The sequence below is a fragment of the Penicillium lagena genome (genome assembly GCF_028827675.1).
Source record: "Penicillium lagena strain IBT 129212 chromosome Unknown utg000003l_segment0_segment0, whole genome shotgun sequence".
Taxonomy (NCBI): Eukaryota; Fungi; Ascomycota; class Eurotiomycetes; order Eurotiales; family Aspergillaceae; genus Penicillium; species Penicillium lagena.
In genome coordinates, this window is record NW_026623224.1 from 886,251 (window position 1) to 902,235 (window position 15,985).

The 15,985-nt window shown below is 49.3% G+C and overlaps 7 protein-coding genes across 7 annotated transcripts; 3 read left to right on the forward strand and 4 right to left on the reverse strand.

The window, feature by feature from the left end:
• Positions 1–972: 972 nt before the first annotated feature.
• On the reverse strand, positions 973–1,377 carry N7510_005502 (uncharacterized protein; the record flags this gene model as incomplete). Its single annotated transcript, XM_056977428.1, has 1 exon — positions 973–1,377. The coding sequence occupies one exon, from the start codon at positions 1,375–1,377 to the stop codon at positions 973–975; it is 405 nt and encodes a 134-aa protein (XP_056833460.1).
• A 31-nt stretch (positions 1,378–1,408) lies between these two features.
• On the reverse strand, positions 1,409–1,798 carry N7510_005503 (uncharacterized protein; the record flags this gene model as incomplete). Its single annotated transcript, XM_056977429.1, has 1 exon — positions 1,409–1,798. The coding sequence occupies one exon, from the start codon at positions 1,796–1,798 to the stop codon at positions 1,409–1,411; it is 390 nt and encodes a 129-aa protein (XP_056833461.1).
• A 1,261-nt stretch (positions 1,799–3,059) lies between these two features.
• Positions 3,060–3,686, reverse strand: N7510_005504 (ankyrin repeat domain-containing protein; the record flags this gene model as incomplete). The annotated part of the gene is made up of 1 exon (XM_056977430.1): positions 3,060–3,686. The coding sequence occupies one exon, from the start codon at positions 3,684–3,686 to the stop codon at positions 3,060–3,062; it is 627 nt and encodes a 208-aa protein (XP_056833462.1).
• Positions 3,687–4,296: 610 nt separating this feature from the next.
• On the reverse strand, positions 4,297–5,678 carry N7510_005505 (aminotransferase class I/II-fold pyridoxal phosphate-dependent enzyme; the record flags this gene model as incomplete). Its single annotated transcript, XM_056977431.1, has 3 exons — positions 4,297–4,626; positions 4,695–4,837; positions 4,895–5,678. The coding sequence occupies 3 exons, from the start codon at positions 5,676–5,678 to the stop codon at positions 4,297–4,299; spliced, it is 1,257 nt and encodes a 418-aa protein (XP_056833463.1).
• A 365-nt stretch (positions 5,679–6,043) lies between these two features.
• On the forward strand, positions 6,044–8,627 carry bioDA (adenosylmethionine-8-amino-7-oxononanoate aminotransferase; the record flags this gene model as incomplete). The annotated part of the gene is made up of 5 exons (XM_056977432.1): positions 6,044–6,225; positions 6,276–6,369; positions 6,422–7,755; positions 7,817–8,394; positions 8,455–8,627. 5 exons carry the CDS (start codon positions 6,044–6,046, stop codon positions 8,625–8,627), a joined length of 2,361 nt encoding a protein of 786 aa, XP_056833464.1.
• A 1,021-nt stretch (positions 8,628–9,648) lies between these two features.
• On the forward strand, positions 9,649–11,465 carry N7510_005507 (uncharacterized protein; the record flags this gene model as incomplete). The annotated part of the gene is made up of 9 exons (XM_056977433.1): positions 9,649–9,809; positions 9,866–9,879; positions 9,931–10,003; positions 10,059–10,390; positions 10,448–10,806; positions 10,859–11,056; positions 11,120–11,147; positions 11,203–11,318; positions 11,376–11,465. The coding sequence occupies 9 exons, from the start codon at positions 9,649–9,651 to the stop codon at positions 11,463–11,465; spliced, it is 1,371 nt and encodes a 456-aa protein (XP_056833465.1).
• A 2,178-nt stretch (positions 11,466–13,643) lies between these two features.
• Positions 13,644–15,665, forward strand: N7510_005508 (GMC family oxidoreductase; the record flags this gene model as incomplete). Its single annotated transcript, XM_056977434.1, has 3 exons — positions 13,644–13,764; positions 13,830–15,122; positions 15,202–15,665. The coding sequence occupies 3 exons, from the start codon at positions 13,644–13,646 to the stop codon at positions 15,663–15,665; spliced, it is 1,878 nt and encodes a 625-aa protein (XP_056833466.1).
• Between the last annotated feature and the right edge of the window lie 320 nt (positions 15,666–15,985).

A 15,985-nucleotide genomic window follows, 5' to 3' on the forward strand; every position in this document is an offset into this window, starting at 1 on the left:
GATGGTCTTGTGTTCGCAGGAGATACTTCCGGCATCCCCTGAGCCTCTCCTGAATTGATCGACATACACAGACTGGAGACTCGGAAAAATAGAACAACATTGTGTAGCTGAAAAAGCGAGCTAAGATTCCAAAATTACCGCCAAGGGACGGCATTAGTCGGACAAGAGTGAACGGGTCCGATCGATCCTTCCAGGAGATGAACCATAGACAAAGGCTCAGACCCCCGTGGTTCCACTGCCGGGACCAAATCGGCTTATCACAACAAAGCCATCGTGCCAAGCCGCTCCGCTGTGGGCGGGCAACAAAGCCGTCGTATGTATCGTATTTTTCTCTTGGACTTGCTAGGTTGGAATTTGTCATCCGTGTATGGGGAAGGGTTCACGGATTTATAAGTTAAGAGCAATTCAGGGGCCTTGAAATAGATGTGCTGGATCAGTTAAACCACAGCTTTAGGCCTGGAATTCCCCACAGACTGATCGGATTCGGCAATCTACCATCACTGCATGTTGAATGGCAGAGAAAATACCCTCAAGGACCGGGTCTGAATTTTTTTTTTCCATTACAGATCGTGATCTCGGCTCGAGCGGATCTTGCACTAGTGTACTAGAGTGGTGCTTTGTAGCTCTTGTCTCCTTCCGAGTCCCACTGGCATTTGGCTCCACTTCAGCCCGAACGAAGACAAGTAAATCGCTGCATTGTTACCCTACAATATTACGCCGTACGGGTGGATCGCTGCACGATTTTCTGCTCGCGTCGTAATTCCCGAGTCGTATTACGCAAGGCAAAGGCTTCAGGGCCTGAAAAATTGCTGTGTATTTCGACCCGTTCATCGGATCCATTTATGTATATTAATTTCTATCGGGAAATATATGCAGTTGAGAAAGAAAGATAGACAACCAGATACTTGTCTAGTACATAGAAGAAGCCTTGAAAGACCACATCGTACTGTACATCGATTCTTAGAACAGTATTTAGTTGTTCAGAGAGTGAGCAGCAACCTCGAGCAGGTTAGACTGGCCAAGGGCGTTCTGAGTATAGCGAGCGTTGAACTTGAGCACCTTCTTGACAGCGTTGTAGCTCTGCACGTTGAGAGGAAGCGGCTCAGTGGAGATGTACCAGGCAACACCCTCAGTGCAAGGAGGAGTGGTGAGGGAGCCAGAGTAGTAGTAGACACCGTGGTTGTCGAAGTGGTCGATCAGACCAGCGAAGTTCAGCTTGTCGGTGCGGGTGTAGGTACCAGGGGCGGCAATATCATCGATGTGAGCGAAAACAGAGTCGAACAGAGGGAACGAGTAGCCGAACTGAGAGAGCTGGAAGAAGAAGCCAACAACGGCAACATCGCCGGCCGTGTTCTCGAACACAAAGTGAACCTCCATCGGGAAGTATTCCTCATTCACTCTGTGCTCGCTAGGGGGTGTGGAAGTGGAATTGGGCCAGCTTGTAAGAGTCTTGCGGAGTGATCAGGGTGCCATTGGTCAAGACAAGCTCGAGGCCGGAGCCCAGATTTTCGAACTTGACATTGTCCGCGTTGGGAACGCTAAACTTCACAGAACCAGACTTGACGTAGCCGGAGGACTCGGTGACAATGTCGATGGGCGACTGGCGGGAACCCTTGGCACAAGCACTGTTCTCCTTGTCCAGGCCATACCAGTTCAGAGGGCCACCGGTATTGGTGTAGTTGAAATCATTGACCTCGACAGTGCCATCGGGCGCGCGAGGCATGAGCGAGGTGCCATGAATGCACGACGCGGCAGAGGCCACAGTAATGAGTGGAAGGATGGCAGCAGCAAACTTCATGGTGGTGGTTTAGGATGGAATTGGTAGGGCAAAAAGAGAGAATGATCCGCTCTTTACCCTGGCGGGAACTGCAGACCCTTTATACGCGCCTGCGGGCTTAATATGTACCGATTTATCAGCCCCTGGAGAGACCCATAGGTTCTCGGGACATAGGAAGCTATAGCCTGTAATACAAATAGTAGATCGCGTATGTGGAGAGGATCGACTATATTTAATCTGAGATCGGTCTAGTTGACAAGCCACACTTCCAGATTAGGCCGCATTCCATCCCACATGGGTTTTCGATCTTGCCGTACCAAGCGTGACAAGGACGGACTCCACATTAACATTTGCCGACAATTACGTTATATTACGTAGTTACCGTACATGTCGAGCTTCCTGATCTCATTTCTGTTGATTGGCGAGTCGCGTAACAATTGACCATGTGGGATCTAAGATTGTAACACGTAACTATAGCGGAAACCCCGATTCTTAGCATCTGTAAGGCCCACAAATTTTAATAGCAGCTTGGTAATCTAATTGAGCTGAGTGAAAATGGAGACTAAATGTGCAAGCGAAGAGGAACCACGAAGGGCGGGTTATGCCGTCGGAGTTGCCGGTGTTGTTTTGGAGATCTCTATACGCTCCATGTACATTGTGACACGTGCCACTATACTAACCGGGCCTTTCTGTTTTACCAAAATGCGAAGACCTGTCATTTTGGTAAAAATTATACCAAGCCTGGCGAGCATACTAACTATCAAAACAAATATCCTGCTTCTATTCTCATCCTCTTATTCCTCCCTCCATTAATAAGCTGGAGATTGGGGATGCGTCGGTTAGCGAGGGCTACGATTACAGCCTCATGTGTTTAGTTGGGAACGAACTAGGAAGACAACAATTGCATTGAGGAGCAATGGTTACTCGCAGATCAGAATAACATATGGAAAACAAAATAACTAGTAGTAATGTACATAATTTCCAATGTAGTGCGAATAACCAGCCGGCTAGTTCGTTTAGACGGTCCCTTTTGTCTCCTTTCTCCAATTGAAGAAAGATGTACATACATAGTTCTTGCTCTAGTTGACTTTCCTTTAGAGTTAGGGAAGTGAAGAGCTTGGATGCAGGGTAAATGCCCCTAGCACACCCAGATTATAGTTCTAGCAAGGAAAATGTATCAGAATTTGAGGAATCTTTATGTCCCGAGGGAGAAAGAGTAGGTTGTGCAAAGAGCTCCCTGTTTAACAAGAGCACAAAGAGGTCACGCGACCAAACTCCGGAATTAAGGATAACATAATACATTGATCATGTCCGATTCTTCTGCCGAGAGAGAATCAACGGAAGCAATGTGTTGCTCAAGTAACCTCACGTTAGCCACGTGGCCAAACTCCTTAGCAACCTGGAGAGGGGTAAAGCCAATTGTGGTTGTGAATCTCCAGTCAGCCCCTCGATCGAGAAGAATTTGGATCGTATCTACTCGTTCTGTATGCTCTGCTGCGATATGCAATGCCGTATGTCCGTCGAGATTTGGACGGTTTACATCGGCACCGTGCTCAAGGAGAGCCTGAATCATAGAATTAGCACCGAATGATGCAGCCCAATGTAACGCAGTTTCTCCGCTTCCATCTAACATATTCACATCAGCACCACGGCTTATAAGTAGCTCCAGCGCAGCCGTGCTTTTATCGCCTTCCTCAAATTCCTCAACTGCGGCATGAAGTGGGGAAAACCAGTATTCATAGGCCAAGTGGTCCTTGTCAAGGTTGGGAAACCCCATAATCGCACCATGATCAAGAAGAATGTTGATTATTTCACAGTGGCCTTCATATGCGGCCAGACAAAGAGGTGTCTGAGCGAAGTGATTTGTCGAGTTAATATCTGCCCCATGCCGGAGCAGGATATGCACCATCTTTTCATCACCATTCTCTGCCGCAGAATGCAAGGCAGTAGCGTTGGACGTTTCAGATAAATTCACGTCGGCTTTATACTCCAGGAGTAGCTCAACTATGGCGTGATGGCGGTTTCGAACGGCGAGAATTAATGGTGTCTGCGAATAAAAGCTGTTTCGAACGTTGGTATTCGCGTTCAATGATAGTAGTTGCCGAGCAGTTGACTCTATGCCTTTTTCTGCGCACCATAATAGCGCCGATGCGCTGGATTTAACGTTTCGTTTGTAGAGGATTTCCGAAAGAAGCAGACCATGTAGATACTGGTTCGTGCATACGAGTTGTAGAATTTCTCTCTCTTCTAATTCTTCCGCGATCGTAAAAAGTACTTCTCTGGGGAGACCAAGAAAGTTCATATTCACTCAGGAAAGACTTGGTCGTGTCGAGAGAACGTCAAGACCTGTGAGAGTAGCCAACTCAGGAGGTGGGGCTAATAATACGAGATGCCGAGCGTTACCTGCCTGGTTGCCTCAGGCATTAGAAATTACAATATGCCAACCATCCACTCTAGAATATCACTCCTGTGTACAAGACTAGCATTTTGGATGCGGCAATTGTTATTCCAGCAGGATTTCATAGTTTAGCTTTCATTTCTGCAAAGCTCCGGTCCAACCATGACTGAATTGTTTGCACCAAACCATCGACCTGCTCTTTAGTGTTTCCAGAATGCAAACAGACTCGAACCCGTTCTTTTCCCACGGGTATTGTAGGCGGCATTATCGCGCGGACAATAAAGCCCCTCTCTTGACAGAAGCCCGCTAATTCTCGCGGTGCCGACGTTCGAAGAGAGAATATGGGAGACGTTGGGAAATGATCAACCTCAAAGAAGATAGATTTTCCAGTGTGTAGGTCGTTCAAACGTTGATGAAGGTGATGAATTAGATCTCGAAGACGGGATTGTAGCTGGACCATGTCAGTTGCCAGTCAATGAGGTATCATTGAGATTCCGTGAAAGCAAGCGGCAAACCTACCCGGCTAGTTTCGCCTTCGGACAGAAGCTCATAAGCGGCTCGGATGGATGCCAGAAAAGGAAATCCCAAAGCGGTGGTGTATATCAGGCTTCGAGCGTAGTTGACCAGATAATCTCTGGTTTCCGGTCCACAGAGAACCATGGCTGCAAGGAGATAGTTAGAGATGTCGTGGATCGAAACCAAGCGAGCGAAAATCATACCTCCATGGCTTGCAAGAGCTTTGCCAAACGTGTGTAGTCGGATGAACATGCGATCCTGGACACCGAGATCTTGTACGACACCCGCGCCGCGTGGGCCAAAGACACCGGTCGCATGTGCTTCGTCGACAATGAAATATCCATTTTCGTTGGGCAAAAGCTCATCGACTGCGCTGATGAACTCCTTGATCGGAGCTACATCCCCATCCATACTGTAGATGGATTCAATGACGATGAAGACGTTGCGAGTACCATCGCGGATCCGCTGGTCTGCCATGATCTGGGATTGAAGAGCATTTCTCAGGCTGGTTGGCGAACTGTGTGCGAATGGCATTCGACTTCCCGCCCGTGACAGTCGCATGCCTTCGTGAGCGCTGGCGTGGATGAGCTCATCGTACAAAATCAAGTCACCAGGCTGTGGAATGCAGGAGAGCACACCAACATTGGCGTCATAGCCGGAATTGAACAATAGCGCAGTTGGAGCTTGGTGGAATGCGGCCACGAATTTCTCGAGCTCCTCCGCATAAGCTGAGTTGCCGTCTAATAATCGAGAGCCTCCGCTAGCGAAAGGAAACGATGACGGAGTGTTGTTTAAGTGAGACAGAAAGCGCTCACGATATGCCGTTGATGTTGAAAGGGAGAGAAAGTCGTTAGAGGAGAAATCAGCGGCTGATTGGGGGAGCACGGTGAGCCTGCGACGGGCAGACTTGGCTTCGCGTCTTGCCAGCGCACCCGTCAAGGTGTCCACTAGCGATGTTCTGCGGTTCGCAGATGATCGAGGATCCATTGCGCCAGCGTTGCTTGACTGACGATTGTGATCTTTTTGGGGGGGGTTTTGTGCCTGGATCCGGCGATCCTTCCACACTTTAATTTCAATCAAGGTCGACACGATCCGCAGAATAGTTAGTCGATCACCATTAATCAAACAAGTGCAAATTCAGATCTTTGCCGGGCGAGCTCTGACGCACCCTGTCGTTGGGGCACTCAACGATTCCTTCCTCAACCTCGGTGAAAGTCGAGGGTTGTGGAGTCGCGAAAACAAGGTGATTCGTTGACGCCGATCAAAGTTCCCCGTCGGTAAACCCAAAGCGGTCGCGGAGTCCGGAGTACCGGTCTGCAGCACTCAACGCCAACAACACCCGAGAGAACATCATGGCACCAGTCGGCGCAGCACTCTGGCGGTCCTTGCGCGCCCATCAAGTCTATGGCGCCAACACTGACGTGGGCAAGACGATTGTTTCCACCGTGTTGTGCAATGCTGTTCAGCGCCAAAAACAACAGGCCGCGTTCCTGAAGCCGGTGTCCACAGGGCCATTGGATGACGCGGATGATCAGTAGGTCACGAACAATGCAGACATAAACTGGTCGCTAACACCGATTGCAGGCACCTGAAGCGCTTTGGAGCTGGGACTCTGACCAAGTGTCTGTACCAATTCGACGAGCCCGTCAGCCCACACATTGCGGCGCGACAAAAGAGCGTGAGTCATTGCGGGAGTATCTATGTGAAAACAATCTGATTTTGCTTTTCAGATCCCACGAGACGACGAGTTGCTCGCGTCTGTTCACAAGACCCTGGCAGGCTGGGCTCAGTCGGATGTCGACTTTGCTTTGGTCGAAACGGCTGGTGGAGTGCATTCCCCCGGTCCCAATGGCAACTCGCAAGCCGACTTGTATCGACCTCTCAGGCTGCCAATTGTCCTCGTTGCCGATGCACGCTTAGGCGGCATCTCCTGTTCTATCTCCGCCTACGAGTCTCTTCTACTCCGTGGCTATGACGTCCAATCGGTCCTATTATTCCGCGATGACTACTATAAGAATCACGAGTACCTTCGCGATTTTTTCAACAGTAAAAGCATTCCGCTGGTTCCTTTGCCTGCACCTCCCGCCCGACCTTTCCCCCAGGATGTCGACTTACAAAAGAAAGATGAAGAGGCCATGGCAACTTACTATCAGCGAGTCTCACAAGAGTCGGATATTCTACGACTGCTCGAAGATATGTCTAGGAGAAACACCGACCGTGTCCAACGTCTTGAGGAGATGGCTGATCGAGCCCGGGATCTAATTTGGTACCCTTTCACTCAACATCAGGGCATGGCCGCCAAGGATATTACCGTCATTGATTCTGCACACGATGATTACTTCCAGACGTTTCGCTCAGACCGCACCATAACAAGCGAGAGTGAGCTGCGACCGACATTTGATGGGTCAGCGTCGTGGTGGACCCAAGGTCTAGGACACGGTAATCCCGAGTTGTCTTTGTCCGCGGCATACGCAGCCGGACGATACGGACATGTCATGTTTGCAGGGGCTGTGCATGAGCCCGCCCTCTCACTCGCGGATAACCTGCTGAAGACAATTGGCAACCCTCGGTTCACCAAGGTCTTCTACACGGACAACGGAAGCACCGGAATGGAGGTCGCCATCAAGATGGGTCTGCGCGCGGCGTGTGAGCGCTATGGCTGGGATGCCACTCAAGAGAAAATCAGTATTTTGGGCCTCAAGGGCAGTTATCATGGCGATACCATTGGTGTGATGGATTGCTCGGAGCCGTCGACATACAACCAGAAAGTCGAGTGGTACCGCGGCCGGGGCCACTGGTTTGACTTTCCCCTGGTGAAAATGGTTCAGGGTAAATGGAAGGTTGAGGTTCCAACTAGCCTCCAAAAAGAACTTGGCTCAGATGTCGAGTTTGATTCTCTGGGTGCGGTCTTCGATCTGGACCAGCGTGTCAACTCTGACTCTGGACGACGCTATCGAGAATATATCCATTCTACCATCCTGGATCTGGTCAAGCGTCAAGGAATGAAGTTCGGTGCTTTGATACTTGAGCCTGTTATTTTAGGGGCAGGTGGAATGCTTTTCTGGTATGCGCTGGATTTGGACAACTCTACTTTCCACACGGATACTGACCAATAACTTCAATAGCGATCCTTTGTTCCAGCGATGTCTAACAGATGTTGTCCGCGACAATCCTGAGCTCTTCACATCTAAGAGCGTCTCCCCCAAACAGTCTCCGTCTTGGTCCGGTCTCCCCGTCATTTTCGACGAGGTCTTCACTGGCCTGTATCGCCTCGGTCGCCGGTCGTCTGCGTCTTTCCTGGGAGTGCACGCTGACGTAGCAGTGAACGCCAAGCTCCTCACGGGAGGGCTGATCCCGCTCTGCACAACAGTCGCTAGCCAGGAAATTTTTGAAGCGTTCTCCAGTCCGGAGAAGAGCGATGCCCTTCTTCACGGCCACAGCTACACTGCGCACGCTGTCGGCTGTACTGTTGCCGTCGACTCTCTGCGGGCCATGGCCCAGCTGGATACCGATGGCTCTTGGGATGGATACCGAGCCGATTGGAGCGCTCAAGTACATCCACCAGAGACTGGTGCGGTTCCAAATGTGTGGAGCGTTTGGTCCCAGGGTTTACTCAAGGATCTTTCTTGTGCGGAGACAGTAGAGAGCGTGTTCGCTCTTGGAACTGTTCTTGTAATCGCACTTCGTGATGTGCATGGCGGTGGTCCGTTTTCCTTCCATGTTGGGATCTAATCAACTACAATTGCTAATGATAACGATATAGGATACACTTCCACCGCTTCCAAGGGCCTCCAGCAGAAACTCGCCACCGGAGGCGACCAGTTCAACGTTCACTCCCGGGTATTGGGAAATGTCCTTTATTTGATGTCGAGTGTCACATCAAAACCCGAATCCCTCCGGGAGATGGAGGTGCTGCTCCGCTCAGCGTTGCTGTAGACACATATTCGATTGTTTTGAACACGAAGATTTTCTTTATAATTGGCAGTTCTGTTCAGCGAGAGAAATAACAAAAGTCCGATTCATAGGTTTCATATGGAAAACGTAAATAATAAGCGGAGTAATTTTAAGGAATACTGGATGACTTCATAGACGATCTCCTGGGGCCACACATCATATCGTGCAGACCCTGTGGTGCCTGACATCCGGGGACTATGATCATGCCAGGCACGATGCCGCATATCCAGTGGACACTCCTCTGAACCTTGACTAAAATTTTCGCATTGGTGGCGACCCCGGGAGTTTTACATAATCTCACGCCGAAGTTTTCCGTGGGTTTGATTCCAGGGCTCAGGAGTTTGAATGCGCCACCCGCCTTGCTCTCACGGGCTGTCCCTCGCCGAATGCACTCAGCCCTGTATACTCATTTTCGAGTCGAAACACCTCAACGGTGATAATTTAGCACACAAATAACGGGGCTTTCCACTTGGCGTCCGAGATTAGAGAGATGTTGAGCGCTCTCGGCACCAATCGAACCGGCTAACGTCGGACTGCCACGAAAATCGGGATTTCTGTTAGCTAAGAGCCGAGTCTATGATTGGCGAATGGCCAAATAGAGTGGAGCTAGCGCAGGGAATGGCCCACTATGGCGTCCGGAGTGGACCGAGGCACACCCTAATTTTGCAGATCTTGCACTTTGGTTCTGTATATCGCGACGAAAACCATGCACCATGTTTCGGACTCCATAATAGAAATATGCAATAGAAATTTACTTGCCACTGATAAGCCAACCACCCGGGGGCTTCCAGAAGTTCCGGGCCCCAGAATTTTCCCCAAGCCTTCCCCAAAAGAGCACCGGTCGCGGGGGATGTCTCGGTTGAGTAATGCGGCGTTGAGCTCCACATTGGAATTTTCTTCACACATACAATTGCCTTTGCCTTCCCTTCCTCTCTTCTCTTTCCTTCTTCCTGCTCCCCCGGACTTGTCACCCATCGTCTTCTAAACCAGCATTCCATTCAAAATGATCCTTGAGGGAGTTACTCCGCAGGCCGATCCGGTCGACTCCAGTTCCGAGTACAAGGAGAAGTCTCTTGAGGAGAAGCAGGACTTCAATCCTCAATATGTTGATGCATTCGGCAATGAAGAGAATGCAGAGGTCAAGTACAAGACTATGGAGTGGTGGTATGTTTCCAGAATTTGCCTTCGTCGTGTGCAGAAAGCTGACAGTTCCCTTCTAGGCAAACTGGAATGTGTATGTCAAAATTAACTTATCAGTGAATGTTGGTGTAACTGACCAATTTAGTCATGATTGCTGAATCTGTGTCGCTGGGAGTCTTGTCGTTGCCCGCCACTCTGGCGGAGTTGGGTCTCGTCCCGTGAGTTTCGTCGCCACAGGCATCCCGGAGGTACCTGTAAACTGATATTCTTTAGCGCTATTATTCTCATTATTGGGCTGGGAATCCTTGCCACGTATACCGGCTACGTTATCGGCCAGTTTCATCAAGCTTATCCTCACATTCAGAACCTGGCAGATGCTGGTGAAATTCTGATGGGTACCTTTGGACGCGAGCTCTTCGGTTTCGGCCAGATTTTGTTCTCGATTTTCATCATGGGAAGCCACATTCTCACCTTTAGTGTCATGATGAACACTATCACCGAGCATGGCACCTGCACGATGGTCTTTACCACGGTTGGATTTGTCATCTGTCTGGCCTGCTCTCTCCCTCGGACTATGAAGAACATGACCTACATCTCTTGTACATGTACGTTGTCAACGGTTCAAAAATTCCTTGAATCATTTGCTGATTGCCCTTTTCTAGCATTCGTCAGTATTTTGACTGCCGTCATTATTACCATGATTGGCGTCGGTGTCCAGGATCACGGATACACGACTCTTCAAGCCACTATCGACACCAGTCTGTTCAAGGCTTTCAGTGCCGTTACCAATATTGTCTTTGCGTACTGCGCCCATGTGGCCTTCTTCGGTCTTCTGGCGGAAATGAGGGAACCGAGAGACTTCCCTAAGGCTCTGGCAATGTTGCAGATCTTTGAAATTGTGTTCTATACAGTTGCCGCTGTGGTGATTTACTACTATGCTGGTCAGGCTGTGCAATCTCCTGCTTTGGGATCTGCTGGTCCAGTCCTCGCCAAGGTGGCCTATGGAATTGCCATTCCCACGGTATGTGATGTAATCTGCCTTTTACATGATCAAAGCAACTAATATGGTGCAGATTGTTGGAGCTGGTGTTGTCAACGGCCACATTGGTCTCAAGTACATCTATGTCCGGATCTTCCGTGGCACTGACCGCATGCACAAGCGTGATTTCGTTGCTATTGGCTCTTGGATTGCTATCGGTGTGACCTGCTGGGTTATCGCCTGGATCATTGCCGATGCCATTCCTGTCTTCAGCGATCTCCTCAGTCTGATTGTGAGTTTTCCTAGCCGAGTTTACTCAAGAAACTTTAGCTGACCGATGCCTTCTATTTTACAGAGCTCTCTCTTCGCGAGTTGGTTTAGCTGTAAGTTTGCAACACTCTTTATGATTTCTGAGAATCGAACTAATGAATGTTTTAGACGGTCTTGGTGGCGTTTATTGGCTGCACATCAACTGGGGTCGGTGGTTCTCCTCTCCCCGGAAGATTTGCCTCACCATCCTCAATATGACCATCGTCTGCATTGGTGCTACTATGGTAAGTTCCTTTCAAAAACCAATCTCTAGATAACGATTGCTGATACAATTACTACAGTGCGGTCTGGGTCTCTATGTCTCCGGCAAAGCAATCCACGATGACGCATCTAGCAACAGCTTCTCCTGCGCAAACAACATTAACTCATGATATTACTCTGAACATGCCTATGTCCAGATTTTGTGCTACTATATGCATCTATTTTGTTTATATTAGATATGTTTGATTAGGAGTTGAGCGTCGATTTTCTTTTGCACATATTTACTTAGCTATTTTGAAAGAATTCAGTTTTAGGTTCTTTGCCGTTATAAAAGATTGAAAAAGTAGTTATACTTTCCAAGTAAACCTATTCTAGGTCTTGCACAGGGAAATAATGATACTAGTATTCCTGGATCTTATGGTCTCTAGCTTATGCGTTCGTTCTCATCTGGCTCATAGGACAAATTCAATCTCTTCATTTCAAAATTGTCAGCTAGCCCGTAGCTGTCGCTCGGTGACACGAATAAGGGAGAGCTCACGCTGGGCACTTGTCCGCTCGGATCTAATAATGCGAGGGTCTCAAGCTATTCTCTGATCAACAGGGAGAAGCTGCAGCGGGCACCCTGGCCACGCCAGTGGCAGGCAGCGCATTCAAGCATCCCAGAGTCCGTAGGCAGAGTCAAGCAGTTGGGAAAGGCCCCTTACTACGCTCGCAGTGGTAGCATGGGTTAGCGGTGAGATGGCCATTAATCTGGGCTAGAGAGGTCTCCGGGTTGTAGTTAGTTTACTTTAGGATGTCTCCAGGGCCTGCTGGATAGTAATAGGCATCCCATCATTCCGATGCAAGGCTTGAGCAACAGCCATACACACCTTCATTGCTGCAATTCCATCTTCCCCAGAACAGATTGGATCCTCCAGGCCCTGGATTACCTTTGAAAAGTGCTCCGTCTGATTCTGAAGTGGGATACCCTCTGGGGCCTCTACCAGTTCACACGAGATTGGAATGTTCCATCCCGCCCCCAAGCCCAACTGTTCGGCTTGCCCAGGAGTATACGATCAGATAGTCGCATCTAGGCCGCTCAAACTTCCTCTAGAGCCGAAAACACTATCCCAGTCAACCGGGCGACTCGCCTTTGGGTATGATGGATTGTCTCCGGCCGCTGATTTCCAATTGAATGGACTGACACTATTAACACCATTGAAAGCTCCTATAGGGCGCGGCCATTCACCCAGCACTAGCATTCTGTGAAAATATACATGATTGTTAGGGAAAGGCCAAATATCACGAGAACGTGATTGCGATGAAATTTTCGAAGATCGAGGCACAGTCGGCCCCTTTCCAGGTGTCTCTAGCGCCTATGTACCGACCCCAAATGACCTCATACTACCTTGGACCTGCCTTGCTCTGAACGACAAGGATCCAAAGCTACGGTGCCCGAGGGCCTAAGCGCAGGGCAACATGAAGAAGACTAACTTATTTCGAATTGATAACGTCATAATCACAAAGCGACTTAGACTTTCCTCACTGCCCTCAGACCGCCGCCAATGATGAACCAGGATTATTTTTGCCTAGCAACTTATTGATTTAATACCAGACCTGACATTTCTAGTTTGTGCTTCATTCGAATCCCCTCTGTCATTGTACACAACCTTCTTTGGATAGTCGCGCAGCCGCACAGCGGCCGTTGACGATACACCACGTCCTGAGCTGTGTCGTTCTTTCGGGTCGTGACAACCGCCTTTCTTGGTGCAGTATCCTTCTGAACCCAATCCATCAACGCCAATAAGATATCATGGGTTGCATAATAAAAGCTAGGGACACTGTGCAGACTGGACGTATTTATTGTCAAGAAAGTTGACATACTGGGAAGACGGGATGTGTGCTTTTGGGCTTCATCCATAGGATACTCAACATGCTGAGTTTCATTATCGGAGGGCTTTCCAGAGTCAGATAACATAAGATAGAGTTTAAAAAAGAGTTATATATGCTAATAGTTATCTGGCACCGGGTTGCTAGCTTCTTAAATGTCGATTAACTGCCCCAAGATACTGTGTCCAAGTTGGGACCGTCGAGGTTAGCTTTCACAGCCACCGTATGACGACGGGTAACTTGAATGGATAACATACGTTTTATCCCAAACCTCGTCGAATAGAGTGCGAGTAGGCAAGGGTACTGAAAGCCTCGGTCCACTTACTGGAGAGAAATCCTGTGAATGTGAATTGCGGAGAAACTGGGGCGGGGTACGGGGCGGAGGACTGGCAAGGCTGCTGGTCAAGGCAGGCATGGTATAAGTAGAAAAAGAAAAGGGGAAACATCACTAATTATCCATCGGTTTACCGTCCTCCATGATGGCTCGACGAAATAGAAACCCATTGCATAACCCACTTCATTATGCGACCCCGCAACTTCGAGCGGGCGCGCCAGCGACCTTCTCTAGTGCCCAACGCGCCCTCTCTGGCTATGACTATGGTATGTCTTTGGCAGTTCAGAACACCTGTTTTTATTTTAAGCGGCCTATCTGACTTACGTCTAAGTGATCGTGGGCGCCGGCGCCGCGGGCTGTGTCCTTGCCAGCAAGCTTTCCGAAGACAAAACCGTATCCGTGCTTTTGCTCGAGGCAGGCGGAGACAACACTAAAGTACTAGAATCCAAGGTGCCAGTTATGTTTTCGAAGCTCTTCCATACCGAGCATGACTGGGATTACTTTACTGTTGAGCAACCCGGGCTCGCTTCGCGGACGCTGTATTGGCCCCGAGGGCGTATAATTGGAGGCTGTACTTCTCTTAACGCCATGATGTATCACCATTGCTCCAGGTCCGACTTCGACGAGTGGGCAACTGTGCATGGGTGCAAACGATGGGACTATGATGGCCTCTCCCCATACTTACGATGCATGGAGAAGTTTACTCCCAACCCCGATCGTCCTGCCATTGACGCTCAACACCGTGGATCCTCGGGAGAGTGGCATACGGGTTACTCATGGCTATCCGAGATAATTGACGAAGGATTTCTGCCTGCTTGTCAAGAGATAGGAATTCCTCCTCAGTCCGATATTAACTGTCCAGATAGCCCGCTTGGTGTTACTCGGTTTCAAACATTCATCGATTCGAAGGGTCAGCGTTCTTCGTTGGCTACGGCGTTTCTGCCACCAAGTGTAATGCAACGGCCGAATCTCTACGTTGCCTGCCATGCCCATGTCACGCGGGTGCTGTTTGACCGTTTATCCACGCAGACTCCTCGAGCTATTGGCGTCGAATTTCAAACCAAACGGGGCGGGGAACGTTTTGAAGTCCATGCCCGAAAAGAGGTCATTCTCTCTGGTGGAGCGGTCAATACTCCTCAGATATTAATGCTAAGCGGAATCGGACCGGCCGACGAGCTCAATCGACATGGGATCCCCGTCCTCGTAGATAATGTCGCGGTAGGCCACAACTTGAAAGATCACCTCTGCACCACGCCGGTGATCTGCAAGGCGAAGGCAGGAAAAACGCTCGACTATCTTGCAAGCGATATCAAGGCCCTGCCTGCTCTTTTCCAGTGGCTGCTCTTTGGAAGCGGGCCGCTCACCAGTAATGTCGGCGAGGCCGCTGCGTTTATCCGATCAACCGACAAGAAGTTCGCCGGGTCCTTACGCAATGTTCTAAATGATAACACCTCTGGTGGGGTTGGACCAGACTTGGAGATCATTGGAGCACCATTAGCGTTCATTCATCACGGCGAAGAACGCCCAATCGATGGCAGTAACGTCTTCAGTATTGTCCCAATCAGTCTTCGTCCGCTGAGTAGTGGTACAATTACGCTGCGTGGCAGGGACGCTTTTGACGCAGGTGAGTAGTGTTCTTTTTTCTTTCCTGCTCCGTTTCGCATTTTTCTTGAAGAGAAGAGCAACTTATATAATGTTTCTAGCAATCATCGACCCACGATATCTTTCTGACGAGGGCAACAATGATCAAAATGTGCTCTTGGTGGGCTTACGAGTCTGTCTGAAAATCATCCGCAGCCCAGCTTTTCAACGGTTCCTTGAGGTCGTCCCAGCTAATGACGATGTCTCTTCTTATTGGTGGCCATACTCAAGCAGCAACGTCGACGAAATCTCAGACGAAGATCTTATTCGTTTCATGAAGGAGAAGGCTTTTACTCTCTATCACCCGGTTGGCTCGGCACGTATGGGGACCGCGCCCAGTAACAGCGTGGTGGACTTGGATTGCCGCGTACATGGTATCAAGGGGCTTCGAATTATGGATGCTAGTGTCTTCCCAGAGCAAATAAGTGGACATCCCACTGCTACTATTGGGGCTATGGCTTACAAGCTGAGCGATATGATCAAGCAAGATCACGCAAATGAGCCACTGGCACACGCAAATCTGTGATCGTACCCTCTCTATAGGGCTTATTGCCGAGTTGCTCTATATTAAATTAAATCATCAGTTGTAAACAGTGTCAACTTAAGACGTACATTGCTAAAAGCTATCGCATGTAGGTCATCATAAGTAAATCCAAACAAGGCCTAGCCCATCATAATGCCGCTACAGAAACATTCGGAAACGTGGTAAGGGTTTTCCGGAGGTCTCGCAAAGTTTGAAGGCACATCTATGATCTACTTACCATTTTTGAGGCGTCCTCTCATGTCCATTTCGCTGACTCGATCAGATACTTCATCAGAAAAAGCTATAAATTTTCTGTCGAAGTC